Here is a 24,780-nt window from a genome sequence, read left to right as displayed (position 1 = left end):
TCTTTCGCGTTCCCCATTCTAGGATTCATCACCTCACCACTTCGCCTCCTTCCTCGCCAAAAATCCATTCAACACCCCGACACACTTCTCGAGCCCCTGCAACCACGCCTCGAGCTCCTTCTCGACCTTCTGCTGGTCGCTCCCCAGCTTAGCGTAAAAGTCCTTCCGGTACGGCGTAGCGCTCATAGCGGCGCTGAAGATGGGCTTGATCATGAAGGAGTGATGCGGCTTGAGCGTCGCGGCGTAGGCGGTGCGGAAGGAGGCGGAGAGCTCGTCGGTGGGCTTGGAGAGATTTTGGCGTAGGGCTTGGGCTGTGAAGTCGAGGCCGCTGGGGGAGGGGTTAGTGGGGCTTGTGAGGCGGTGAGCGGAGTGGGAGGGGTGGGTTGCGTTGCTGAGGGTTCTGGGGGAAAAGGACTGGGCTGGAAGGAGAAGAAGGAGTACTCACCGATTCAACCACACCAGGCCCTCTGTAGCCGTGTGCTTCTTACTCTTAATCTCGTTCCGCACCAGCGCCTGCAGCGTCTGGCTCTCCCCCGGCGCCGCGAGCTGCCTGTCCCTGATCTTCTTGACATTCCCTAACATGTCGTTTTTCACAGGCGTAAAGGCCACCGAGCCCAGCACGTCGAACAGCGCGGTCAGCGACTCGGCCGCTTCCAGAAACTCGGAGGTTGGTATGGCATTGTCGTTGTTGCTGTCGATGGGCACGGAGGTGAAGGAGCGCTTGAGGGTGTCGAAGAAGGTGCTGTTCGGGGAGTGGGAGGTCGCCATGGTAGGGGTGGTGTATTGGAGCTTTAGTAGGTATATAGGCGCTGGTGGTGATAGAGCAAAGACAGAGGCGAGGGCCGAGTGGGATGAAATGTCAGGGACCAGCGAAGGTCTCAGTGGGTCTGTGCGATCGAGGGGTGTTTGTCGAAGTGTGGGGCAGCCTCTTCTGTGCCGCAGTCAGGCTGTTTACATACCTTAGATACCTATATTCGAGCACTGCGTTCAATGCTCGAGCAGAGTAGAATTCACTATAGAGCTACTTAGGTTCTGCTTCCTAGACTGTCCGTAGGTTTCCCTTATGCTGGCAGACTCAGCCCCTCGGGTTGCGCAACAATGTCCCCAGCTCCGCTCACCTCCGCACTTCTGTCCGCGGTGATCGATGCTCGGCCATATAACCCGCGTGTCCCGCCTGTTTCTTTGAATGCACCGCCTCAATCTACTAGAACACCGTTTCAATATGTCGTCCAACAACGTTGATACCCATGAGAAGCTCTTCCGCATCGCTTCGATCCCCGGTGATGGCATAGGAACCGAAGTCACAGAAGCAGCCATCCAAGTCTTACAGAAGCTCGCCGAAGTCGACGGGACATTCCATTTCGAGTTTGAGCACTTCGACTGGAGCAGTAAAAACTTTAAAGAGCGCGGATACTACATTCCCCTGGACGGCATAGACCAACTGAAAAAGTTCAATGCCATCCTCTTTGGCGCCGTTGGCTCGCCCGGTACGTGCTCGAAACCCCCCATTCCATCGTAGATTTCGACAAGCGTCGCACCCAAGTTGAGACGACTAACACAACGCGTCTGCCAGATGTACCCGACCACATCTCCCTCTGGGGCCTGATGCTCCCCCTCCGCAACTCCCTAACCCAGTACGTCAACGTCCGGCCCACCCGCATCCTGCGCGGCACCTCCTCTCCACTCCGGCCCGAAGTCTGCGGCCCCAAAGACCTAGACTGGGTCATCATCCGCGAGAACTCCGAGGGTGAATACAGCGGCCACGGCGGCACGACGCACGCGGCCTCCGGCAACGCCGTCGCGACAGAGGTGTCAATATTCACGCAGGTCGGAATCGAGAGGATCATGCGGTTTGCGTTCGATACGGCGATGTTGAGGCCTCGTAAGAAGCTGACGATGGTGACGAAGAGTAATGCGCAGCGCCACGGCATGGTGCTGTGGGACCAGATCTTCCATGAGGTCAAGAAGGACTATCCGGATGTCGAGACGGATAAGATGTTGGTCGATGCGATGACTGTGAGGATGACGCTGAAGCCGCAGACTTTGGACACCATCGTCGCGACGAATTTGCATGCGGATATCTTGAGTGATCTGGCTGCGGCGCTGAGCGGGAGTATCGGGATCGCGCCGTCAAGCAATCTAGATCCGACAAGGAAGCATCCTTCAATGTTCGAGCCAATCCACGGCAGCGCGCCAGACATCATGGGCAAGGGGATTGCGAACCCAGTAGGTGCGTTCTGGAGCGCTGCGGAGATGGTGAGATGGTTGGGAATGGAAGAGGTGGCGGACAAGCTGATGCAGTGTATTGAGAATGTTACGGAAGCCGGCCCTCGGACAAAGGACCTGGGAGGCAGTGCGAATACCAAGGAAGTAACCGAGGCGGTGTGTAGGGAGATCGAGAAGCAGCTGAAACGGTAGGCGCAGCAAGCGATCGAGGACAGATATGTCGAGATTGTTGCCCCTAGATTACAGGCAGTGCCCCAAAATTGTAGCGAGAATAGAATACCATTTATCGACTCTCAGACTGGAGAGGATGGGCCTGATCGAATATCCTCGACAGCAGGGCCTGATCCTCAAGCCATCCCGGGTTCCTACATCCTCCGGAACTCGGCTTCATAGAACGAGTCGGTGCCCCGGTAGCTTCAGTACGTCTGGGGTGTGGATATGGCAGCCCTGCATTGGACGACATCCTCACTCCCCAAGCGGATGCTCTCAGCCGTCCCATCCCGCAGGAAATCCGCCTACTCCTCCACCCTTGATGACCGTTGACCTGCTCTTGAACTTGTCCGATCCCACCCTTCCAATCCTCTCCCAGGGCTTGATTATGTATGCCGCTTTGCCAGTGACGAGCCCCAGTGAGATGGCGCCAAAGTCATTGCTGTCCTTGCTATTCCTCCAGTTGTCACCCTCTATCCAGATATGCCCATGTGGCACTGTCACCCTCGCAAAGGGAAACCTCTGCTGGCCCGACGCCCTGTCCTTGGGCACTACGGTATCGCCTGCTACAGCGATGACTCTCTTGACGCTGATCTTTTCTGGGTCGTGCGGCGTCCAGTAGCTCACGAGCTGGCCGCGCTCTACGTTCTTCCAGGGCTTCCACTTGCTGAAGAGTATCCAGTCTTTGGAGCCGGTGGTGTGGAAGTCGGGCGAGAGGGTGGGAGACATGGACTGGCCGGTAATGGGCTGGACTTCAAACAGGTAGTCGTTGGCTGCTACTACCAGTGCGACCCCAACTGCAGTATTCCATGCGAACCGACCTGGATGGCGAAACGAGCCGACGGTTTTGCTGATGAGGCGCCATGGCATGGTGGAACAGCAAAGATGTCGCCCCGTGTGGTGGAACTTCTTTCTATGCCGGCGTTGACGTCCTGCAGCAAAGCTCCGAAGCTCGAAAACCCTCGAAGCTCAAGCAAGCCGACGGAAGATGCCGCATTTTGTCATGCTGACAGATCAGCGTCCCGTTCCCCGTCAGCCACTGTTGCGTCGACTAAGCATTGCCAATTCTTAATAAACTGCCAAACCGCGCACTCGTAGGTCCTGGAGCTCTCTCGCTGCTCGTCTGTTTTCCTATATAAACACTTTGAGTTCCCCAAGAACTCGGTCCCATTGCATTTCATGAAAGAGTCAAATTCCACTTCTCCATCTACTACATCCAGTCTCAGCTCATTTTCCTCGACCAAAGCAATCGCGACTTTCGTAGCTCTCCTCGCAATCACATTGGCGCTCTTCTCTCCGCTCCGCACCACCATCCCCCGCCTCTTCACCAAAACCCCCTCCTCCCTCCGCACAATGGCGACCACCTCCACCAACGGCGCCTCCACCAACGGCACCTCCTCCCTCAAAATCACCAAGCGGCCCTGGAACGCCCGCGGCCACGCCGACCACGGCTGGCTCTACACCTACCACACCTTCTCCTTCGCCTCGTACCACGACCCGCGCTACTCGTCCTACGGCCCCCTTCGCGTCATCAACGAAGACCGGGTCGAGCGCGGCACGGGCTTCGGGACGCACGCGCACGCCGAGTTCCTCATCTGGTCGTACGTCGTCTCGGGCGAGCTCGAGCACAAGGACAGCATGGGCAACCTCGAGAAGCTGAGGCGCGGGGAGGTGCAGTTCACGAGCGCGGGCACGGGGATCAGGCATTCGGAGTACAATCGCAACACGGAGGAGGATGTGCATTTTCTGCAGATTTGGGCCAAGCCGCATACGAGGGGCTTGAAGCCGAGCTATTGCACCAGGAAGTTTGGGGACGAGGAGAAGAAGGACAAGCTGGTCAGAATTATGGAGGCTGTCGAGAGGCATTCGGGAGAGGAGGGGGAGAGTGTCCCGATTGCGCTGCATGCGGATTTGAGTATGGATGCTAGTATTCTAAGTCCGGGGAAGAAAGTTGAGCATGAGCTGGTGCAGGATGGCCGGAGGAACGTCTACCTGCATGTTGTTATGGGCGGCAAGACACAGCCAAAGGAAGGCGGAGCGAAGATCAGGGTGGGAGATGTGGAACTGGGAGAGGGCGACGGTGCGTTTGTCGACGGCGCAACCGGCCCCGGGAAGATTGTGGTGGAGAGTGTTGGGGATAAGCCGGCTGAGTTTCTGCTGTTTGATCTGGGCATGTAAGGTTGGATAGGAATCTTTAGGGTCACAGGCGATGCTGTAAAGAGTGATTTGCTGCCACGTATGGAGAGATCCGAAGGGACGATTCGTGCTGCGTAGGAAGTCCCGTGACAGGAGCTCGCTTCCCGTAGACGCGTCCAGTCCAGCGCGCGCCTCGTGCATGAACCCACGTGACAATGGTGCGTTGGTCAAGAGTGGACCTGTCGCAGCTACGACGCTCCATGCAAGGTACTCCGTACAGCCCGGGAAGCAGCTTCGAGGCTTTGCGAGCCGGAGGGTGAAGATCACAAGGGCGTCCGGGTGTCATCCAAGGGTTCTTCAAGGTTCATCCTTCAAGGTTCATCCTTCAAGTCCATCCTTCCAAGGTTCTCAGATCGAAGGCTGCACCACTTCAGTGACGTAGGGCTGTCTAGCTTTCCCCCCAAAGACCGTGTCATTGGAATCCCACCTTCTGAAGCTGACGCTGACGCTCAGGACTGGAAGTCCGAAGTCTGCAGCTGCAGCGTGTCGATACATACCTTGTTGTGTTATTCGAATGAGCTTCCAAGCGTATCCGACTACATTCAGCCCAGCCACGTGCAGCTCCAATCAAGATCTCCCCATGAAACATGTGGGGATTGCCCCGAAGTACGACCGTCGGACTGCATGCCCCCCTTCTTTCTTGTGAAGACCTGTGAAGACCTGTGAAGACCTGTGAAGACCTGTGAAGACAGCGCCCTGATCTGCCGCCCTACGCACTAAGTAGAGGATCTAACAGGGGAGAGATGATTTCCGGAGAGCCGTCGTGTGAGATGTGCTCACGGTACTTAACGTGCAGTCTGCCGTTGAATCACGTACCGATACCTTGCTCGCCTCCTCCGCTGTCGCCATGCTGACTTCCATCTTAGTGATTGCTGTTCTTGCAGCTGCCTTTCCCACCTCTCACGCACAGTCCTCGTCCTCTCCAGTGACCTCTACTGCCTGCAATGGCAAGCCCTATGTCTACCAAGAGCTTGCCGGCTATGGGTCCTTGCCGGGCAACGCACGCGATAAGTTCGGCGACACCTTGGGCGGGATAGGAAGCTCCATTGCGCTGGAGAGAGGCTCGTGGAGGAAGCGAGGACGGTCCTACGAAGGCATTATGTGGACGCTGCCCGATCGCGGTTGGAACACCGAAGGAACTTTGAACTACCAGACCCGGGTCCACCAGTTTAAGATCACTTTTACACCAAACACCAGCGCAACACTCAGCAATCCTGCGCCGCCAAACCTCCAGCTGCAGTACCTGGACAGCGTCGCATTCACTGGTCCCGACGGCGCCCCCGCCACTGGCCTCGACGCTGATGCAACCCGCTCCCTCTCTTACAACGGTTTCCCTCCCTTGCCCGCTGCCACCTACGAAGGAGATGGATTTGGGGATCCTGGGCCAGGTGGGAAGCGGATCTCCATGGATTGCGAGGGCCTCGTCCTAGGGAAGGATGGCTCAATCTGGGTTAGCGACGAGTACGGCCCATACATTTACAAGTTCAACCGCCGCGGCAGGATGGTCGCTGCTATCAGGCCGCCGGATGCTTTCATCCCACGGCGCAACGGCACTGAAATGTAATGAGCCTATACACTATCAGTCAGCCTCCAACCCTTCAAGGTACTGAGCAACCTGTGTAGCTTCAACTCCGATACTCCGCCTGTCTATGACCCGGAGCGGGAGATCATCCCCCAACTTCCCGAGAGCGGTCGAAACAACAACCAGGGCCTTGAAGGCATGACCGTGAGCCCCAACGGTGACACTCTCTACATCCTCATGCAGTCAGCCCTCATTCAGGATGGTGGCGCGACGAGCTCCAACCGCCGCTACACCCGCCTCCTCATCTACGACATCTCCGGTCGTCACCCAAGACAAATCGCCGAGCACGTAGTCCCACTTCCCACCTTCGCCTCTGGCTCCAGCACAAGGGTCGCCGCACAGTCTGAGATCCTGTACATCTCCAAAACGCAATTCCTCATCCTGGCGCGGGATTCCGGCGCCGGTCGCGGCCAGGACGAGTCGCTGTCCCTGTACCGCCACGCGGACGTGTTCGACATCTCGAACGCGACCAACGTGATGAGTGCGCAGTACGATGCGGTCAATGGGTCTATTGCTAGCGCTGCGGGCGTTTTGAGGGCCGGAATTGTCCCCGCGACCTACTGCAGTTTCCTCGATTTCAATAACAATGACCAGCTCGGTCGATTCGGACTGCACAACGGCGGCGAGCAGGACTCAGGGCTCTTGAACGAGAAGTGGGAGGGGCTGGCCCTGGCGCCTGTGGATGGGGCGGGTGGGAAGGATGGCGAGTATTTCCTGTTCTCGTTCTCGGATAATGACTTTATCACACAGGATGGTAAGTCACTTGCTTCCTGCGTCGCTTTTCGCCAGATTCGGCTGTGCGCTGCCATGGTCCCCATTTTGCTGACGGAACTGCACCGCAGGCTATATGAGAGGTGGGACTCTCCCGTATGCGGATAGCTCCGGCTTCAACCTCGACAACCAAGCTTTGGTGTTCAAGGTCAAGTTGCCCGTTTCACGATCGGGTGGGAACCAGCCGCACAAGTCGCGGTGATATGACTGTAGGATAAAATGAACGTTTTAGAGCGCGTAGTATCTGGCCACGGGAGTTCATCTAGAGCTTGCTTGTAATCTACTCAAAGCATCTAGTCACCTTTTGAAGAAATCAATTCAGAATCTTCTACGTTAAGCTAGATTCTGGCGTAATTGTGCAGTTCGTGTGCTACAGAAAGCTGCTATCCAGCCCATATTGTCTATGTACAATATCCCCACTTAGGACTGCTGGCTGTTTGCTTGCAAATCTTGCAGCACTCGTAGTTGTAATCGCATGCCCCTGGAGTAGTTGGTTTCGCATTAGCAAAATATCCCATATACTCACGCGAACATGCCATGCTATGTCTGCAGTGAAACACATGACGCGAGCCACTTGCTATCCAGGAAAGGAATGGGGTTAATGTAGTGAATCTTTGGGTTCAAGCATGGACTCGCCAGAGCCTTGGATTGCATGGTCAAGCTCGTTGCCAACGATGTCTTGGCAAAAGCGAATGAATGTGCGATGGGGGAGTGACTTACTGCCTCTTGGGAGTCGTGTGCACCGTCTCTCAACAAGCGGATTTGGATCGGCGTTGGCATCAGCGTCAGGAACTGCTAGAGGGCTGGAGACGACACGTTAGCATTGATTGCTTTTCGAACGTGTCTCCGTTTCAAGGGTTCTTCTTCGGAATGGATGGAGACGCGGAGTTATGAGGGTTGGTTATGGAGTAACATACCTTGCTACAGTCAGCGCCGACAGAGCGAGGAAGAAGAGGGTGAGCTTCATGGTGATTTCGGTTTGGGCAATGACTGGACTGGGCTAGGTGGGCTGGTGCTTAGACGACTACGGAGGCTATGGTTGACACTTCCGAGGTGAGGTCCAGGAAGAGAGAAAGAAGACTCTGAATATCGATCAAGAGAGCAGGTGCAGTTGCACTTCCTACCTTATATATCCCTCATCCTCGCTCACGTGGTTGGCTTGGAGATGGGAGCTACCTCGGGGAGAGGTCATTTTAGAACTGCAACATTCCCCTCATCTTGAAGTCTTGGACTTCTGCTGATTCGCAGTACACATGAGCACTACCGCATAGGATATACAAGCCGTTCTGGACTGATGTACAGTTGACTAGGTACCCCGGAAAACCTGTTCGACGTTCGCGTGGAGCTAATTCAACGGTAAGCGAACATGCAGTCAGCGGCCGGTGCGGCGAATATATCACCACACGTCGAACAACTCTTAAATGCTTGCAATAATTAACCTTTTGGTTGTCCTAAGACTTAATTGACTTTTCTCGCGCCAAAGGCAACGTGATATGAAGATCTCTTGCTGCAAACTCGTAATGTTTCGCAGAGCCTCAAGCCGACAGTCGCTTAATATAAACTAGCTCCTGTGTAGCTTCGAGAAATCGCTTTTTGCTACCGTATTTGGACATCGCTTATGCCGGTCATGGCGGTCAATCACCAAGTCCCGCACGCATCTTTACCTTCTATGGTCGAAGAGCCCGTTCACCCCTGTCTACCTGAGATTCACTAAGAAAGGGGACGCTCAAGTCCACCGCAAGCATAGCGAAACAACTGTCTCTCTCAGGCTGTGCCTCGGGAAGGTAACGTCCGCAGGGCCACTCGGATCGTAGCCCCAGCAAAGCTTCTCAACCTTCCCATCCGCACCCTCCATCAGGCCTTTGCGGGAGACGACATGGTGTTTAATGTTGAGAGTGGGCGGGCATCCTCGTGCGCCCCAGCTATAGTATCGTAAAGTCCACCGATGGAGACACAACTAAACATGTACTGCATGGGCGACAATCTCCAATAGCCGCGGCTGGAAGAGAGCAAGAATATATTCGAAGTCTATAGATACCGCTCTAGAGGATTTCCTACTACCCACTCCTCTTCGCCTCAGCCTCGGCCTCTCTCTCCTCAGCCTCAACCCTCTTCCTCTCCTCCTCCTTCTCAATCTGATCCGGCCTCCTGACCGCAATATCCTTCGGCCTGTAGTCACTGAATAGCCTCTTGAACACGTTCTCCACAATCCAGCACCCCACATAGTCAATGATCATCACACTCGTAAGCGTAACCTTGAACTCTGTAGAAAACGGCACAAGCTTCAACTTCTCGTTAATCTCCGGCACAAACTCCGTCGCGCAGCTGAACGCGACTCCCGTCACGAGCACAAGGCCCCAGTACATGCCCTTGTTCTCGCGGATGGACTCGCGGAAGGGCCGGCCTTGGTAGTTGATGGCGAAGGTGCTGATCTGCTGGATGAGCTGCAGGAGGTAGATGGCTGAGTTGAGCAGCGAGGGCTCGAACTCGCCTTCGAGGTCCACGTCCGGGTTCTTGGGCTCGGTGCGCTGCACGTAGCGAGAGATGTAGATTAGCGTCGCGATGTGGATGGCAAATTGGCCAAGCACGGAGCCGATGATGTAAGGGTTGAAGATATTGTGTTGGGGACGTTCTTTGGAGAGGCTTTCGACGGGCTGGAGGATGCTGTTAGCAGAGAGTTTCGATGGTGTGGAGTCAGGGAGTAGCTTACCTTGGCGCGAGAGATGGATAGGAAGCAGACGCTCATCATCATGCCGCTGATAGTCACTTGACCGTCGCCAAACTTGATGCCGTCCAGGTAGAGCACACTCAAACTGTAGGCGCTGATGAGGCAGTTCAGCGCGAGGATCTTGTACATCTGAATCGTTGCTACGAGAGTGCAGCGGCCTTGGCGGATGATGTTGGGAATGGCGACGACGTTGGCTAGCTTGCTGGTAAAGGGAGCGGCGACAGAGGCATCGCCAAGCTTGATCGTCGGAGGCTCGTTCTCGTCAAGTTCCGCATCCATCATCGACGATGTGAGCTTCTCGTTCAAGCCCTGCATCGTTTGCTGTGCCTTTTGTTGACGCAGCTCGCGCTGATTCTGTGGAGGCTGAGCTTGTTGTAAAGCTTGGCCGCCTTGCGCCTTGGGTGCTGGGGTACCATTTGCTTCCGGCTTGCCGTTCGCACTTACCGCTCCCCCTTTCGCCGCCTTCTTGTCAGCCTCACGCTGCATCGCTTTCTCGTAGTGCGGGTTGGTCGGACCAGGAGGATAGAGGTGGGCGATCATGACCGGAACCGGAGGAGTAGGCTGGTTGAATCGCTTCATCATGTTGCACTGCTTTTCATAAATCTCCTTCATCTTGGTGTTCCGGAAGTTTTCTGCAATTTTATCAAGGTCGTCTCGCGTTCCATTAAGCAGCGCAACACCGATGTGGGCTTGCTTCAAGGCACCCACGTCGTTGGTGCCGTCACCAGCCATGAGCGTAGTGTAGCCAGCGTCTCGGAGTCCGATCAAGATCTCTTCTTTCTGCTTCGGTGAGACGCGAGCGTAAACCCAAGTGTGGCGTATAAGGTCGCGCCAGGCTTGCTGGTCTTTGAACTTTGCCAATGCGTAACCAGTGACGCAAAGGTCTTTCATCCTCAGAATTTCTGCGTCCAGAGGTGCTGTCGGGTCGACCGGAATGTTGGTCTTGTAATCCGTGCTATGCCATACCAGATTATCTCCAGACTCGTCGTTTTCAGGAGCGTCCAGAATTAGGACATCCCTGTCAACAATCTCAACTTGCCGCGCGACGTGGACCGCTGTGAGCGAGTTGTCGCCGGTGATCATGATGACACGATGGCTGCTCTCGTTGAGCATGCGAACCGAGCTCTTAGCATCATCCTTGAGCGGTGTCTGTAGGACAAGAAACCCAGCGAAGGTCAGATCTTTCTCCACGTCTTCACGTTTAAGGTCATTTATCCTGGATTGCCCAAGTTCGGCCTCGGTGGACAGATACTTGTAAGCAAGGGCCAAGACACGGAAGCCATTTCTTGTAAAATACTTGAACGTCTCTTCATACTTCGGCGGCGTTTTGGTCAGCATCTTTCGGATCGTTTCAGGTGCGCCTTTGACACCAACGAACGTACTCCTGGTCTTCCTTTGTGTCTGCCTGTTGGTGGTCAACACTGTAGCAATGGAGCTTTGCCGTTTCAACGCAGACGAGAACTGGAACCGCCTCTTGATCTGCACTGTATCGGCATGGGTCGCATAGGCAGCTCCACTCGCGGCAGTGTTGGCCTTGCTTGTCAAGACATCATTGCGGCCCAAAGTCCACCCAAGAGAGACGAGCGTCGCTTTTTCCATAGGCTCGCCAACAATGTCGCCGTCTTCCAGTTTGACGAGTGCATGCGCGGTAGCAAGGGTGACGGCGGTCTCAGGGACGACATTTGCAAGCGGAGTGAGTTCGATCTGAGCGCCATCAGGTTCGGATTTGGCGTCGGCTTGGCCAAGTGAAAGACCAGCTATGCCATGAACGACGAGGTCCTCTCCAGTCAGAGTGCCTGTCTTATCAAAGCATGCTACGTCCACGCGCCCTGCGAAGGGGATACGGAATGGCTCGGTGCAGAAAATGGCGTACTTGCTGAGCGCAGCGAGACTGGTGTTCACTGCCAGACTGAGCTCCATCGGCAGCTCCGGAGGCACAACGCTGGTGATGATCAGGACGCAATCGAGCAGAAGCTTGGATCGCTTCCGGTCCCTGGCCACACCCTCCTGCCAGACGTACCACGAAGCGGCAATGGCGAAGATGAGGAGGAACAGGATGAAGAACAGCGCCTCGACGTTGTTCGCGGAAACACGTTCAGTCGAGTAGATCATGGTGCGGACGAGACTTCCTTGGCTAGTCTCGAAGCCTGTCTTGACAACTATAGCCATCGCGCCATGGTCGGGCGGAGGTGGTACACCGGAAGCCAATTGAGGCACAGTCTCAGGAGCGTCGTCGCTGGTTACTCCATGGGTGATTTGCAGGACCTTTGTACCGCCAAAGAGGAAGGAGTTCTTGTCGAGGCCTTCAGGCTCAATGTTCGCGTCTCTCGGCCGCAGTTGTATGGAGTCCTTGAGGACTGGCGTGCTTTCACCAGACAGCATAGCTTCGTTGACGATGGCAGTGCCTTCGACGAGTAACATGTCACAAGCGACGCCGCTGTCCTCCTTGGTCCGTCCCACGGACACCAGATCGCCAGGCAGCAGCTTGTCGCTTTGCGTCTCTTGCCATCTGTTCTCCCTATACACCCAGATATCATATGGTTTGATGCTCATGCCCCGGAACTCGTTCAGGGTCCGCTGCCGTTGCCAGACCACTGTACTTTCGAAGGCGACCAACATGAAGAGCGTGAACAGCGAATAGTACCAGTAGTCGTCCAGCATCCACAGCCCGACACAGAAGACCTGGAAGACGAAGAAGGGCGCAACGGCGTGCTCCTTGAAGAGCTCGGTGAAGGTAGGTACGGGAATGTCGAAGGCATTGTCGCCGTAGTGTTGCTGGAGTCTTTCGATATCGGCTGGCGAAGTCAAGCCGCGAGATTGCTGAAAGGTCTTGAGGAGGGGCTTGGGTTCTTGGTCTAGAGCGTATGCTAGCGGGGCAAAGGTGCCCTTCTCAGGATCGTACAGAAAGCGCCGCTTCTGGAAAAGGAACGACAGGCTTTGCTTTCCAGCTACGTTGTCACGCCTGAGCTGGCATATCTCTGGCTGGCCGGCGTTCGCCACAGGTATGACCTTGATGAGGGTTGCGCTGCGAACGTCCTTCGCCTTGGTGGCGGTGAAGAGCGATCTGAGGTTGACATTCCAGTGGGTCGATAGCCATATCAGCGACTGGGCGGTTACGATGCTTCCTGACCAGACAAAAGTCCATTCCTGACCGTTGATGTGCTTCTCATACCGTTCCGGGGAGAGGTAGAAGGCGAAGAAGATGGGCCATATTACGAGGAAGGGCCAGACGTAAGTGTGGAGGGTGAGCGGCAGAGGGTTGTGCAGCGATGCCGACTTGATCTGGTCATTCTCTACGAGCGGCATGGTGTGCGTGGTGTGCTATCCCATGAAGGAGGCGTGTGGGAACTTTTTCTCCTCCGTAGAGTCGAGGCGCTTGATGCAACATCGCCGACTCGCCGGAGCTGGGCCCCGAACTGCCGGGGGTGGATGGTGGATTCGATGGAGTTCCAAGCACCTTGATAGGGCACGTGACAGCACAGCTCTTTGACTCGCATCACAGAAGGGCTCCTTTGCTGAACCACATTAATTCCCTTGAAGCAGCCTGATCTTTGTCTTGAACTTGCAGTCAGCAGTGCACGGAGCTTTTAGTACACGCCTCCAAATCAACGCTAGAGAATAGCTCCCAGCTAGATTTCCTTCCGTCTTTGGTGAAGGCAAGGGACCACTGTAGTCAAGGGCCATTATCAAGTCTCTAGACCTCTTCAGTTCCTGTGTTGGATTTCCATCAAGCACGTATAAGCTCCGTCAGAGCCTCTACGAAAAAATCAATATGGCGTCGGAGGATCTTTCCACGGCGCCTGAAGAAGCCCCTAAGATATCGAAACGCGCTGCAGAGAAAGCGGCCAAAAAAGCCGAAAAGGCTAAGAAAAAGGCAGAAACAAAGGTTGAGAACGTCCCGCTCCGGCCCAAAAATGAGGCAAAGCCTGCCCAGCCCGCGAGTATGTTCGCCGAGGGCTGGCTCAAAAAGGTCTACGAAGAGAAGCCCGTACCAGTCCGTACACGGTTTCCCCCAGAACCCAATGGCTTCCTTCATATCGGTCATGCCAAAGCGATCACGGTCAACTTCGGCTTCGCTGAATACCATGGCGGGGTATGCTTCCTCCGATTCGACGATACAAACCCGGAGAAGGAGGACGAAATATTTTTCACTTCCATCATAGACATGGTCAAGTGGCTGGGTTTCAGACCGTACCAGATCACCTACAGCAGCGACAATTTCGACCGGCTGTACGAGCTTGCTGAAGAGCTTATCAGAAGAGACAAGGCATACGTCTGCCACTGCTCACAGGAAGAGACCAACAACCAGCGTGGTGGTCCCGACAACCGCGGGAAACGCTACGGCTGTGTGCACCGCGATCGACCAACTGAGGAATCTCTGACCGAATTTCGGGCCATGCGCGACGGCATATACGAGCCCCGAGAAGCATTCCTACGGATGAAGCAGAAGCTGACAGACCCGAGCGAAGGCAACCCCCAAATGTGGGACCTCCCAGCCTACCGCGTTGTCAAGAAAAGCCACCCCCGAACCGGCGACAAATGGCGCATCTATCCAACCTACGACTTCACACACTGCCTTTGCGACGCCTTCGAAGAAATCTCCCACTCCCTCTGCACAACCGAGTTCTACCTCTCGCGCACCTCCTACGACTGGCTCTGCGAAGCCCTCGACTTCAAGATCCCCGGCTCCGAGGCTAAAGGTCCTATGCAGCGCGAGTACGGCCGGCTCAACGTCGCCGGCACCATTCTTTCCAAGCGGCGCATCCAGATGCTCGTCGAGGGCTCTCTCAAACACAACATTCTCCCCGCCGTCCGCGGCTGGGACGACCCCCGCCTGTACACCCTTGTCGGTATCCGCCGGCGTGGCGTACCACCAGAGGCGCTCAAGACCTTCATCAGCGAGCTCGGCGTCACGGACGCGCTGACCAACATCGAAGTCACGCGCTTCGAGCAGACAGTGCGGCGGCACCTCGAGCAGACCGCGCCTCGACTTTCTCTGATCCTCGACCCCATCCTCGTCACTATTGAGGATCTACCCGAGGACTACTCAACCGAGCTATGCATACCTTTCCACCCCAAGAAACCCGACGGCGAAGCCAGAACCGTCACACTCAGCCGCAAGATCTACATCGACCGCTCCGACTTTCTCGAACAAGACGACTCGAATTTCTTCCGGCTGGCGCCGGACAAGACCGTCGGGCTCCTGAACGTGCCCTTCCTGATCCGATGCACCGGCTTCACGAAATCTGACTCCGGCGCCGTTGAGAGCATCCAGGCCGTCAAGGTCGAAGGGGGCGAGAAGCCCAAGGCTTACATCCACTGGGTTGACGCAACATCCTGCACGCCGGCGACAGCGCGGATCTACAACGCGCTGTTCCTATCGGACGAGCCGAATACGCTTGATTGGAAGGAAGGCGGGTGGGTCAAGTCGCTGAATCCGAACAGTGAGGCTGTGTATGAGAATGCTGTGGTTGAGAAAGCGGGGTTGGAGGAGCTCAAGAAGATGGAGAAGGGTGAGATGGTTCGGTTTCAGGGGCTCAGGACTGGGTATTTTTGTGTTGATGAGAAGGACTCGGAAGCCAAGGGGAAGGTTATGCTGAACCAGATCGTGAGTTTGAAGGAGGATACGAGCAAGACGAGGTAGATGACGGATCGCGAAGGGCACATTGTAGTCTTGTATGCGCTGAGGACATGGGGTTCTCTAGGATAGAATTGGAGGTGGGATTGTTTAACCTACGGTAATCACCTCAAAGACGACGATGAAGTATAGCTATACTCGTCCTTGATAGGCTTGAAGTCGGACACGGGTTAAAAGAGGGTTGCTTAGCCAATCGGACGGTTTACGAAGCCTGTTTTGACCCCAACCCGTACACACATGGCCAAGATTTACGGAAGTGGGTCCTGTCCAAGATGGCGTCTATTAGGACAAAGCCGGTGGCGGAGGGCCGCCTCATCAAGCGCGGTAACGCGTATGTCCAGCCTGGCCCTGGCGTCGTTGAAAAAGAGAAGCCTGGTTCGCCCGCTTCAAAGATTTCCTTGCGAAGATGCCGGACGATCTAGCCGATGACGTGAGAGCTGCCATGGTGCAGCAGATGGGCGATCCGTCCAAGATCGCTATACAAACCGTGCGGATAATCAAGCGTGAGAACTCGACCTAGCCACGGAGGGTGACGGCGCCGGTGGGCTTGTTATCTCATCATCGCTATGGCGAGGACGGTACCGAACGGTTGGGTCAGCTCAGTTGGAAATTATGTATCACTATCTCACAGTCATAAGCATTGTGCACATAATTCTATTCCCTCTATCCCAAGTCAATCCGCATGCAAACCTTCCCACGAGAAGTTCTAACTAACCTCTCGACGTCACTACCCTTTCAGCCCCTCCAGCGCCGCCTCCAACTTCTCCCACCCCTTACTCCCCTCCCACCGATCTCTCCCCCGACTCTTAATCCCCCTAACTGCACTCCTAGCCTTAAACCTCCAATCCCTCGCCACCACCTCCCCACTTCCCGCAGCCAACCCCTCGGTCCTCTCCCTTGGTCCCAGACTCTCATACACATCCACCAGCTCGACCGTCGCGTCCACCACCTCCTCCCACGCCTTCTCACTCCCCGACTCCCATCCGGGCTGATTCGTCACGGTGCGCCACGCCTTCTCATGCGCCTCAAGCGCCGCAGCGGGCTTGTTCCGCCAGAGCTGCAGGCGCGCGACGATCTGCCAGAGACGCCTGCTACTCGTGATTAGCGGAACCATGTCCTTTTCCACCAGCTCGATAACCATGCGCTGGATGCCCCGTTTATTCTCATCATAAACGCCGCCGGACTCAGCGATGATGTGGCGGACGAGGTTATCTAAAATGGAGGCATCGACGCCTTTCTCGCCGTCGGTGTTGCCGCGCAGGTCGATGATGCGTTTCTGGGCGCGCACGATGTCGGCGTAGGAGGGCGGGGAGAGAGTGGCCGCGACGGTGAGGAAGTTGAACCAGATGCGGTAGTTGTCGTAGCTGAGTGCTGCGGCGCGCTTGAGGGCTGCGAGGGCGTCGCGGGTGTGTTGTTGGGGGTCTATGCTCCTCTCTGCCAAGGTATATGGAGCGTCTTCGTCTTCGTCGTCGAGCGTAGAATCTGGCGCTGTGGTTTCAGTAGAGGGGGAAGGGGGCTCCAGGTTCAGAAGCGCTGCTGCGAGGTTGCTCCACGCTTCCGCATCGGTATCGTCGAGCTGGACGGCGCGGGTGAAAGCCTCGACGGCCCGAGGGAACTGCTGGAGTTCGAGGAGGGCGCAGCCAAGGGCGAACCAGGAGGAATGGTTCAGACTGTTCACTGTGAGAGATTTGCCGTAGGCATGAGCGGCTTTGGCATAGTCCTTGATGGCGAAGTAGTGCCGGCCAAGGGATCTCTGGGCACGAGCGTAGCGGTTGTTAGAGACTTCCCAGGCTTTCTCGTACATGGCGGGATCATGGCCGATATCACCAAGGATGCAGTAAAGGCGGGGCGCATCTGCAGGTGGCGGGTCCCTTGGCTTACCGTTCCAGTCCTCTGCTTCGGGGTCGACGGCTTCGTCGTCTCCAGCGGCGGAGTGGAACAGTTGCCTCCGGATTATCTTCTTAGCTTTGTCTTCGCGCTCGGTAGCGGCCCAGCACAGCGCTGCCTCAGCCCACATCTCGAGCCGCTCGTATATCTCGAGTGCAGAGCGCAGACCGCCTAGCGACACCCAACGAGACGCCAGCTCAGATTCGAGTTCCCAGCGCGTCGGTGAATTCAACGCAAAGACATAGCGTAGCCGTTCGCTGACCGAGGCGGATTCTGACTCCTTGGCTTTTGGGAGGAATGTGGTTGCGGTTGCAGAGTTCTCGGATTTCGAGGACGAGTTCTCCGGAGTGGTTTCGGCGATAACTTGGTCGACCAACGCTTGGAGCTGGAGAAGGCCACGCTCGATGGTGCGGGATCTGTAGCCCTCGATACGGCTGCGGACGAGCAGCGCTTGGGTATAGACCTGCCAGTTGGAGCTGCCACCTTCCAACACGCGCGTAGCGTATGGCAGAGTCTCCTCCCGGGTCAAGCCATGAGCTGGGGATGTGTTGGTGATTGAGGACGCCAGGGATAGCAGGATGGCCGAGTCCAACGGATCGAGCATGGGCTGGTTCGAAGGATCGACGGATGACAGTGAGGGAGGTAATGTGGATTCACTCTGTATGTCGGTGGAAGTCTCAGATCTTTTGGAGAAAGAGATCGATTCTAGCAGAGTATCGTCGTTCAAGTCGAGGTTCTGTGGCCGCGCTGGCGCAGGTGCATCGCAATCTGGCGAGGCATCAGTTGTCGCCTGACCTTTGGTCTCATAGTCAACCGAACTGCCATTGGTCTGTCCGTCCGCTGCATCGGCGCTTCGGGCCAACACTACTAGCTGGCTAATATCTTTCTCTTGATATCTGGTCCTCTTCCCGAGAAGGCCTGTCAATGCATACTGGAAGCGTCGCTCACTTGCTGCTTGCTCCAGATCCGCCCGTGCCTTCTTATCGAAGCCGTGATGGGTGTGGATGGCGGCTCGTTCCAGTAAGAAGGTAGTACGGATGTCCAAGTTCTCAGTTGTGGGTTCTCTACGCAGGAGCTCCTCCTCAAGCTCTGCCAGGTCCCCGTATAGTGATGTCTGCAGTGACGGCGCGAACTCTGATAATAGCCGCTGGTGCAAAAAGTCGACCCGTAACTTCGCCCATCGCGCGGCTTGGACGTTCTTCGGTACGGGCGGACAGGTGATGATAGCGTCCGCCAGGCAGAACAACTCGACATTTGGGATTAGCTTATACGCCGCTTCTCCGTCGACACCCAGAGACGATACGAGTGTCCTCATTATCTTAGAAAGAGCTTTTGAGTCCGAAACCTGCGGTAACAGCACGCTGGCCGATGAGAACGGAAGCGGCGGGCCCGTGACATTAGACTGTATGAAAGCTAACAACGACGCAAGACCGGTGATGAAGAAGATATGCTGGAGATACAATGGAGAATCATGACTTTTATCCTGTAATTAATTATGTCAGTGCTGCAGTGCTAAAGATATGATCGTGAATCTCCGCGGCCTCTACGATGTTAAATTGAGACTGTGGTCTAGTCTGAGTAGTCCATTTAGCCTATGAGAATGGATTTTAGGCACGTTTCCCCATGGCGTGGAGCGATTTTATAGTATCTGCTGGGGCTCCGACACACACTGCTGGAGCGCTTCGAGAAAGGATGAGAAAATATTTTTGACACCTACACCTAATCCACCATCCCGCCTCGTACTGAGCAAAGCCCCTAAGCGACGAAAAACATAGTCACTCCACACAGGAAAGTCCTCGAGTCTTATGTCTTTGGTATCCTCGTCTTCCCTGTGGCCGAGAAGAACCTGCACCAAAGGATGCTGAAAGATCGCATGGAAATCCCCTCGCTCAAGGAGTTCCAAATGCTCTTTCAAAGAAACCGCAAGTTCCTCTGGTAGGGTACTGCGGAAATACTTTAGGAGTGCTTCTGCCATCGTTGCTGCGATTATGTGTTTCTGAGGTGGTTAGGTGGTTGCGGAAGTCGCGGAACATTTTTCTCGCTTGAGGGTTTTTCTGGAGCACGCTTCTTCGTTTTCAACCACATCGAAAGAGAGACATCTTGTCCAGTAAGATTTGGCCAGCACAGTTTTGTGCACATGTTAAGATCGTGTTAGAACATCCGTAACACTGCGGAGCTGTGCCGCTCAGCACTGTGTCCGAATCACTTCACGTACGAGGACGCGAATACAACAGCTTGTTAGGCAGGCTGGGCATCATGCATTCATTCGCCTTATCCGAAGAGGTTATTCAGGAGCTACAGAAAGAACGGGGCTAGCAAAAAAGGTATGCTCGCGGCACATAGGGATATCATAAAATTATCAGCCGGCCATACCACCACCACGGAGCGCAGATCATCCACATCCAAAGTCCAACCCAACCGCCCTAGCCCCCGGATATCAAGACCGACAACCACATCCCCACCGTAAAAGCCGCCATGAACAACCCCTTCGTGCCCGTCCCTAAGTCAGAACATGCCCCAAAAGTCAGCCGAGTTCACAGACGGCACGCCGAGCGCGATACCCGCGAGCATCAAGCCGAGCGCAAAACCAGGGAACCCTGTGCCACGTATCCAGGTTAGCTCCCAAAAGACAACAGCAGAAATACGGGGAAGCTTTTGCAAGCTAGTCCGAGTCGCTACTACTACTGCTGGAGCTCACGCCGCGGCTGCGGCTGCGCGAGCGGTGCTTGCGGTGTTTCTTGTGGCCGCCGCCGTGCGAGGAGGCGCCGTAGAGGCCGCCCATTGCTGCGGAGCCGGCCGAGAGGTGCGAAGTGCTGCTGCTGCCGGTGTAGTGGGAGCTGCCGCCGTGATGGGAGGAGTATTCGGAGCTGCCGCTATGCTTCTTGTGCTTCTTGTCTTTCTTCTTTCTGTTGGTCGAGCGCAGTCAGCCAGCTGTCTCTACAGCAGCGAGTCACTCATGGCGGGTAACCACACGAGGCTGATGGGATAGAAAACTCACTTATCATGCTTATCGTCGAGCGCGTTAGCTGCCACAGCACCTGCGACGAGTCCTCCGAGCGTCCCGAGCACACCGCCACCGAGTTTGTGCCCGACAAACGCGCCGCCAGCACTTCCGATCAGCGTAGACCCGAGGCCTCGATCGCCGTCGGCCGCGCCACCAGGAGCGCCTTGGTCGTAGTGTCCGCCATGCTGACCGTACTGGCCTTGCTGGTAGTTCTGGTCGCGGTAACCTTGGTCGGGGTAGGAAGGTGCGCCGTAGCCCTGCTGAGGCGGTTGGTAGGGAGGCTGGTTGTGGCTGTCGTACGGCGCTACCGCAGTGGAAGAGTAGTCATGTTGGACGTAGCCTGAGGGTTGTGGGTAGCCGCCTTGTTGCGGAGGCTGGTAACCGCCTGGCTGGTAGGGTGAGTGGGTAGGTGGGGGGTATTGCGCCTGCGCGAGAGGTCAGCTACCTGCTGTATACTGCAGACAAGGTGGATTAGATGGGCGCGCGCGTACCTGCGGAGGCGCATACTGGCCTGAGCCGCCATATTGGTCGTGCCCGCCATATGAAGGTTGGGGAGGCCCGCCGAAGTCCTGCGGATTGTAGCCGTATCCGCCTTGGGGTTGGTGCGGATAACCACCTCCGCCGTAGGGGCCTTGGCCAGACATGCTGGGAATATGTATGAGGTAGAGGATAGAGAGCTGCGAACGAAGGTATTGCGGAGTCCAACAACAAGCGGGGAGGTTGAGAGAGTCCAACGGTTTCGGATGAACTGTCGCAGGTGTTGAGGAAAGCGCGAGTGGGATTTCGAGACCGTAAGGTACGAGGGCGGTCGTTATATCGAGGCCACGACAACACGAGGAATAGTTACTCTAGGCAACGGCCACACCGATGGCTGGAGGAGGTGAACAGTGGTTGCGGCGGAGCACTCTTCGTACCCTTTACCCGTCGCGCTGCTGATCGTGACCCCACGGCGGGGCATCATTCGACCGCAGGGCTGTGCACCGCCCTGTGGCACAGCTGGCCGTCCGTCCATACTCTTTACATACCTAACTTCACCGCTGCCGCTTCGCCCCCTCACGGTACCCATAGCGACACTCTACCACGCAATATCAGTTCACTCAATCACATCTCCGCTTTCTCTTGGGCCGCCCATGACCTCCACCTAAGCCGGCTCACTGCGTACTGAACTTCCTTGCATTGTGGCTATGTTTGGTGTTGATAAGGGCAAGGACACCATTCGGGCCTCCTCGCTGCGGCAGTACTTTGTATTCCATCTAATCTTACTGTTGCTTCTGCGTCCTACCATATACGTGACAGCCTGAGAAGATCTTCATGAATCTGCGCGTAGTAGGAATTTGTCGGACGCTTGAACCAGGCGTATAGCTTCGTGGCAGCCGCTTGAGAAACAACTAAACACCCGCCTCTGCCCACTGCCCACGATCCAAGCCCGTACTTAAGAGCCATAAGAGTTATCCTGAGTCAGATGGCAGAGAACACCGGCTCGCGGGATGGAAAAATAGAGTGCCCTAGTGAGTCTGACGAGGACTCTGAGTCTGAGGATTTGTTGCAAAGATCATCTTCTGTTTTAGATGTACCACTGGGGGAGGGCTACGACCGATGGCACGAGGTTATGTATGGAGAAATGTCCGATATGTTTTGTAGCGTCTGCTTGAAGATGTTCAGAGAGATCGACGGTTATGACTTCGACGGTCCTGACTCTGAAGATCATTCTCCGTCGCGCCCTCATCACCCGAAAGTTGCAAGCTTTCGACATTCTCCCGAAGCAGGCTGTAGAGTATGCTCTACGGTCTGGATGTACTGGAAGAGCATTGCGCAAGGGTTGCCCCCAGGTGTGAACGCTCAAATGGGATCCACCACTTACGCAATAAAGTGTGGCGATGAAGTCCTATCAATTTCACTCGAGAGAGAACCAAAGCTAGACACGCCAGAGGAGTTCTGGTTCGTCATGGCAGACGGTGAGCGATCGTCACCCGATTCGCTTATGGGAATCCGCGCTGACTTCATGTAGACATAAACAGCGTGATTGAGCATGGCCTCAGCGATCATACAGGCTCGATACAGACCCTGGAGCTGGCAGCGAGGTGGCTTAATGAATGTATCCAGAAACACAATAGATGCGCTGCAGCCCGAGAAGCCCCATCTTATCCCACTAGGCTCCTTTTCTTAGGAGACGAGGACGAAAGCGGCAATTCGCAGATGAAGCTACACTGTCCCGAGGACCTAGAACCTGGCCATCCGTACGCAACGTTGAGCCATTGCTGGGGAACCACCAAACCACTACAGCTGCTGACATGCAACTTGGACGCGCTCCGCAAGGATATCCCGCTGAGATCTTTGCCGAAGACTTTTCAAGATGCAGTCCGGATTGCAAGGCATCTCGATTTGACTTACATTTGGATCGATTCCTTGTGCATAGTCCAAGACTCGCGAGAGGACTGGGAAAGGGAGGCCGCCCGGATGGAAGCTGTGTACAGGAATTCCGCCTGTAATATAGCTGCTGCTGATGCTAGTAATGGCACCGAAGGATGTTTATATCCTCGAAACCCTCGCTGGATTGTACCGGTAAAAATCCCGGTGCGTGGAACATCCCGAAGGTCTCCAAAGTATCTCGCCAATCAAACAAATCTCTTCTCCAGCCATACGCTATACAGCAGAGGATGGGTACTGCAAGAGCTGCTCCTCGCACCGCGAACGCTAAATTGCGGTAAGGCTCAGCTGTTCTGGGACTGCCAGGAGTTGCACGCTTCGGAGATCTTACTTGAAGGGAGATCAGACTCGTCCTGGTCGAACGGGCATCCCGCATCGAGGTTTCTGCGCTATTCCTCGAAGACCGGAGAACACGTATTGAGTGCCTCATTAATCGAAGAGACCCTAACCGCCAGTTTTCTTGCTGGACACAGCTTCGCTGTCCCTACGATACACGCCAATGAAGCTTTCAGCCACTGGGCTAGTGTGGTTGGAGCGTACACGGCTATGAACCTGACGAAGCCTGACGACAAATTCGTGGCTTTGTCTGGTATCGTCTCTATCTTCCGAAGGTATCTTGGGGAGTATCTCGCGGGCCTCTGGCGCATATGGCTGCCGTGCGAGTTGCTTTGGTGCACCTCTGAACCCGCATCCCGACCAGACACGTACCGCGCTCCATCTTGGTCGTGGGCTTCGACAAATAGTAGAGTTACCTACGCCTTCTGTTCTATGAGCGCAAGATACGCCTTTCTGGCCGATGTCATCGACGTCTGTGTCACTTACGATAACCATCACAAGTCCAGCCTGGTAACTGGCGCGGAGCTTCGCCTCAAGGGCAAGCTTGCCCGAGCAAGCTGGTCACGCATCCCAGGCAGAGAATATCGTCACAACCTCATGAACTCACACGACCTCAGCGACAGCCCAGAATCGTCGCCGGGGCGGTGCGCAATAGTATATTTCGACGAACACGTGGAAGATCAGGATCGATCGCCAGACATATGGAGCCTGCCTATCGGATGCCGGCGTAGAGGAGATACTGCGACATATGGGCTCGTCCTCGACAAGGTGGATGAGCGGACTTTCAGGCGTGTAGGCATATTCCGGGATTCTAATGGCTGTCTCGCGTCCAGGTTCGAAAGGCTGCCGCGGACCGTAGTTACTATCATATGAACCTTGCGTCGATGTAATATTAGTTCTGGCACACAATGCGAGGACATCTGAAGTTTCCCTCGGATTACACTCCCGCCAGGAGGATCGCTGTCGCCGTTCCGCAACCTCACAATCAAGGACGAAGGTGTGCGAGGGTTCCATAAGTTGGATGGAGTGAGGTTGTCAGGCTGAAGCTTTTCCTCCGTCCAAATTTTGGCGTTGGACTTGAAAAGGGGTTCTCCGATGGAAGTGGACTCTGTGTACTCAAGCGGTGCTTAGGAAGGCATGTCGGGGTGCATTGCGCTTTTCAGCTCGATATGTCCAATAATGTCAATCGCCGTCGCTTGAGCTTCTGTGGGTTGACAAAGCGGGTGACCGTGGCTATAGACTGTGAGGCATATGGGAGTGGACCGGGCATTGACAGAAGTGGCTAGGCTTGTTCGGTGGCTCCGGAGTGGCAGGCAGTGGCTATCACCAGTCTCGGCACGGTCGTGAAGCCGTTTTGATAGGGTCATGGTCCCGTCAGTCTGAAGATCTGTGGAGGACTTTGTCGCCTCGCCTCGCCTCAGGACTACACGGGGTCGTCTTGGTCTGAATTCGCACACCCCATAATGACGGGGTGTTTGATGCTGGGGATGACATGTGTCCTGTTATAGTGCCCACGTAACGATTCCGGTAATTGTACGTACGTTGGCTGTCCGTCTTTACTTGCGGTACGAAGATCCGGTCTATGTCTTCGGACCTTTGAGAAGATTTCGTCGTCTGCGTAGCCCGTACCGTATGATCAGTAAAAGGCAAAGGCCAAGCGTAGAACACCAGTATACCTGACGGAAAATATGTGCGGGCGTGTGACCTACGTCTTTACTTCTGAGCTTGACGACTTGCTGCAGCCGACATTCACTGTTTGTTCAGTCCATTGAATC

At 55.5% G+C, this 24,780-nt stretch overlaps 10 protein-coding genes across 10 annotated transcripts; 5 read left to right on the top strand and 5 right to left on the bottom strand.

The window, feature by feature from the left end:
- Window positions 1-33: 33 nt before the first annotated feature.
- W97_02814 (uncharacterized protein) lies at window positions 34-768 on the bottom strand (the record flags this gene model as incomplete). The annotated part of the gene is made up of 2 exons (XM_007780713.1): window positions 34-328; window positions 446-768. 2 exons carry the CDS (start codon window positions 766-768, stop codon window positions 34-36), a joined length of 618 nt encoding a protein of 205 aa, XP_007778903.1.
- A 454-nt stretch (window positions 769-1,222) lies between these two features.
- W97_02813 (tartrate dehydrogenase) lies at window positions 1,223-2,418 on the top strand (the record flags this gene model as incomplete). The annotated part of the gene is made up of 2 exons (XM_007780712.1): window positions 1,223-1,487; window positions 1,574-2,418. 2 exons carry the CDS (start codon window positions 1,223-1,225, stop codon window positions 2,416-2,418), a joined length of 1,110 nt encoding a protein of 369 aa, XP_007778902.1.
- Window positions 2,419-2,712: 294 nt separating this feature from the next.
- On the bottom strand, window positions 2,713-3,306 carry W97_02812 (uncharacterized protein; the record flags this gene model as incomplete). The annotated part of the gene is made up of 1 exon (XM_007780711.1): window positions 2,713-3,306. One exon carries the CDS (start codon window positions 3,304-3,306, stop codon window positions 2,713-2,715), a length of 594 nt encoding a protein of 197 aa, XP_007778901.1.
- Window positions 3,307-3,789: 483 nt separating this feature from the next.
- On the top strand, window positions 3,790-4,614 carry W97_02811 (uncharacterized protein; the record flags this gene model as incomplete). Its single annotated transcript, XM_007780710.1, has 1 exon — window positions 3,790-4,614. The coding sequence occupies one exon, from the start codon at window positions 3,790-3,792 to the stop codon at window positions 4,612-4,614; it is 825 nt and encodes a 274-aa protein (XP_007778900.1).
- An 865-nt stretch (window positions 4,615-5,479) lies between these two features.
- Window positions 5,480-7,187, top strand: W97_02810 (uncharacterized protein; the record flags this gene model as incomplete). Its single annotated transcript, XM_007780709.1, has 3 exons — window positions 5,480-6,192; window positions 6,256-6,968; window positions 7,057-7,187. The coding sequence occupies 3 exons, from the start codon at window positions 5,480-5,482 to the stop codon at window positions 7,185-7,187; spliced, it is 1,557 nt and encodes a 518-aa protein (XP_007778899.1).
- A 1,855-nt stretch (window positions 7,188-9,042) lies between these two features.
- W97_02809 (cation transporting ATPase) lies at window positions 9,043-13,019 on the bottom strand (the record flags this gene model as incomplete). Its single annotated transcript, XM_007780708.1, has 2 exons — window positions 9,043-9,639; window positions 9,696-13,019. 2 exons carry the CDS (start codon window positions 13,017-13,019, stop codon window positions 9,043-9,045), a joined length of 3,921 nt encoding a protein of 1,306 aa, XP_007778898.1.
- Window positions 13,020-13,485: 466 nt separating this feature from the next.
- W97_02808 (glutaminyl-tRNA synthetase) lies at window positions 13,486-15,357 on the top strand (the record flags this gene model as incomplete). Its single annotated transcript, XM_007780707.1, has 1 exon — window positions 13,486-15,357. One exon carries the CDS (start codon window positions 13,486-13,488, stop codon window positions 15,355-15,357), a length of 1,872 nt encoding a protein of 623 aa, XP_007778897.1.
- A 721-nt stretch (window positions 15,358-16,078) lies between these two features.
- W97_02807 (uncharacterized protein) lies at window positions 16,079-18,553 on the bottom strand (the record flags this gene model as incomplete). Its single annotated transcript, XM_007780706.1, has 1 exon — window positions 16,079-18,553. The coding sequence occupies one exon, from the start codon at window positions 18,551-18,553 to the stop codon at window positions 16,079-16,081; it is 2,475 nt and encodes an 824-aa protein (XP_007778896.1).
- Window positions 18,554-19,900: 1,347 nt separating this feature from the next.
- Window positions 19,901-20,886, bottom strand: W97_02806 (uncharacterized protein; the record flags this gene model as incomplete). Its single annotated transcript, XM_007780705.1, has 3 exons — window positions 19,901-20,144; window positions 20,237-20,667; window positions 20,734-20,886. 3 exons carry the CDS (start codon window positions 20,884-20,886, stop codon window positions 19,901-19,903), a joined length of 828 nt encoding a protein of 275 aa, XP_007778895.1.
- Window positions 20,887-22,187: 1,301 nt separating this feature from the next.
- Window positions 22,188-23,878, top strand: W97_02805 (uncharacterized protein; the record flags this gene model as incomplete). Its single annotated transcript, XM_007780704.1, has 2 exons — window positions 22,188-22,197; window positions 22,251-23,878. The coding sequence occupies 2 exons, from the start codon at window positions 22,188-22,190 to the stop codon at window positions 23,876-23,878; spliced, it is 1,638 nt and encodes a 545-aa protein (XP_007778894.1).
- Between the last annotated feature and the right edge of the window lie 902 nt (window positions 23,879-24,780).

The sequence above is a fragment of the Coniosporium apollinis genome (genome assembly GCF_000281105.1).
Source record: "Coniosporium apollinis CBS 100218 chromosome Unknown supercont1.11, whole genome shotgun sequence".
In the NCBI taxonomy this organism is placed as follows: domain Eukaryota; kingdom Fungi; phylum Ascomycota; class Dothideomycetes; genus Coniosporium; species Coniosporium apollinis.
This window is presented reverse-complemented; position numbering and strand designations above follow the sequence as displayed.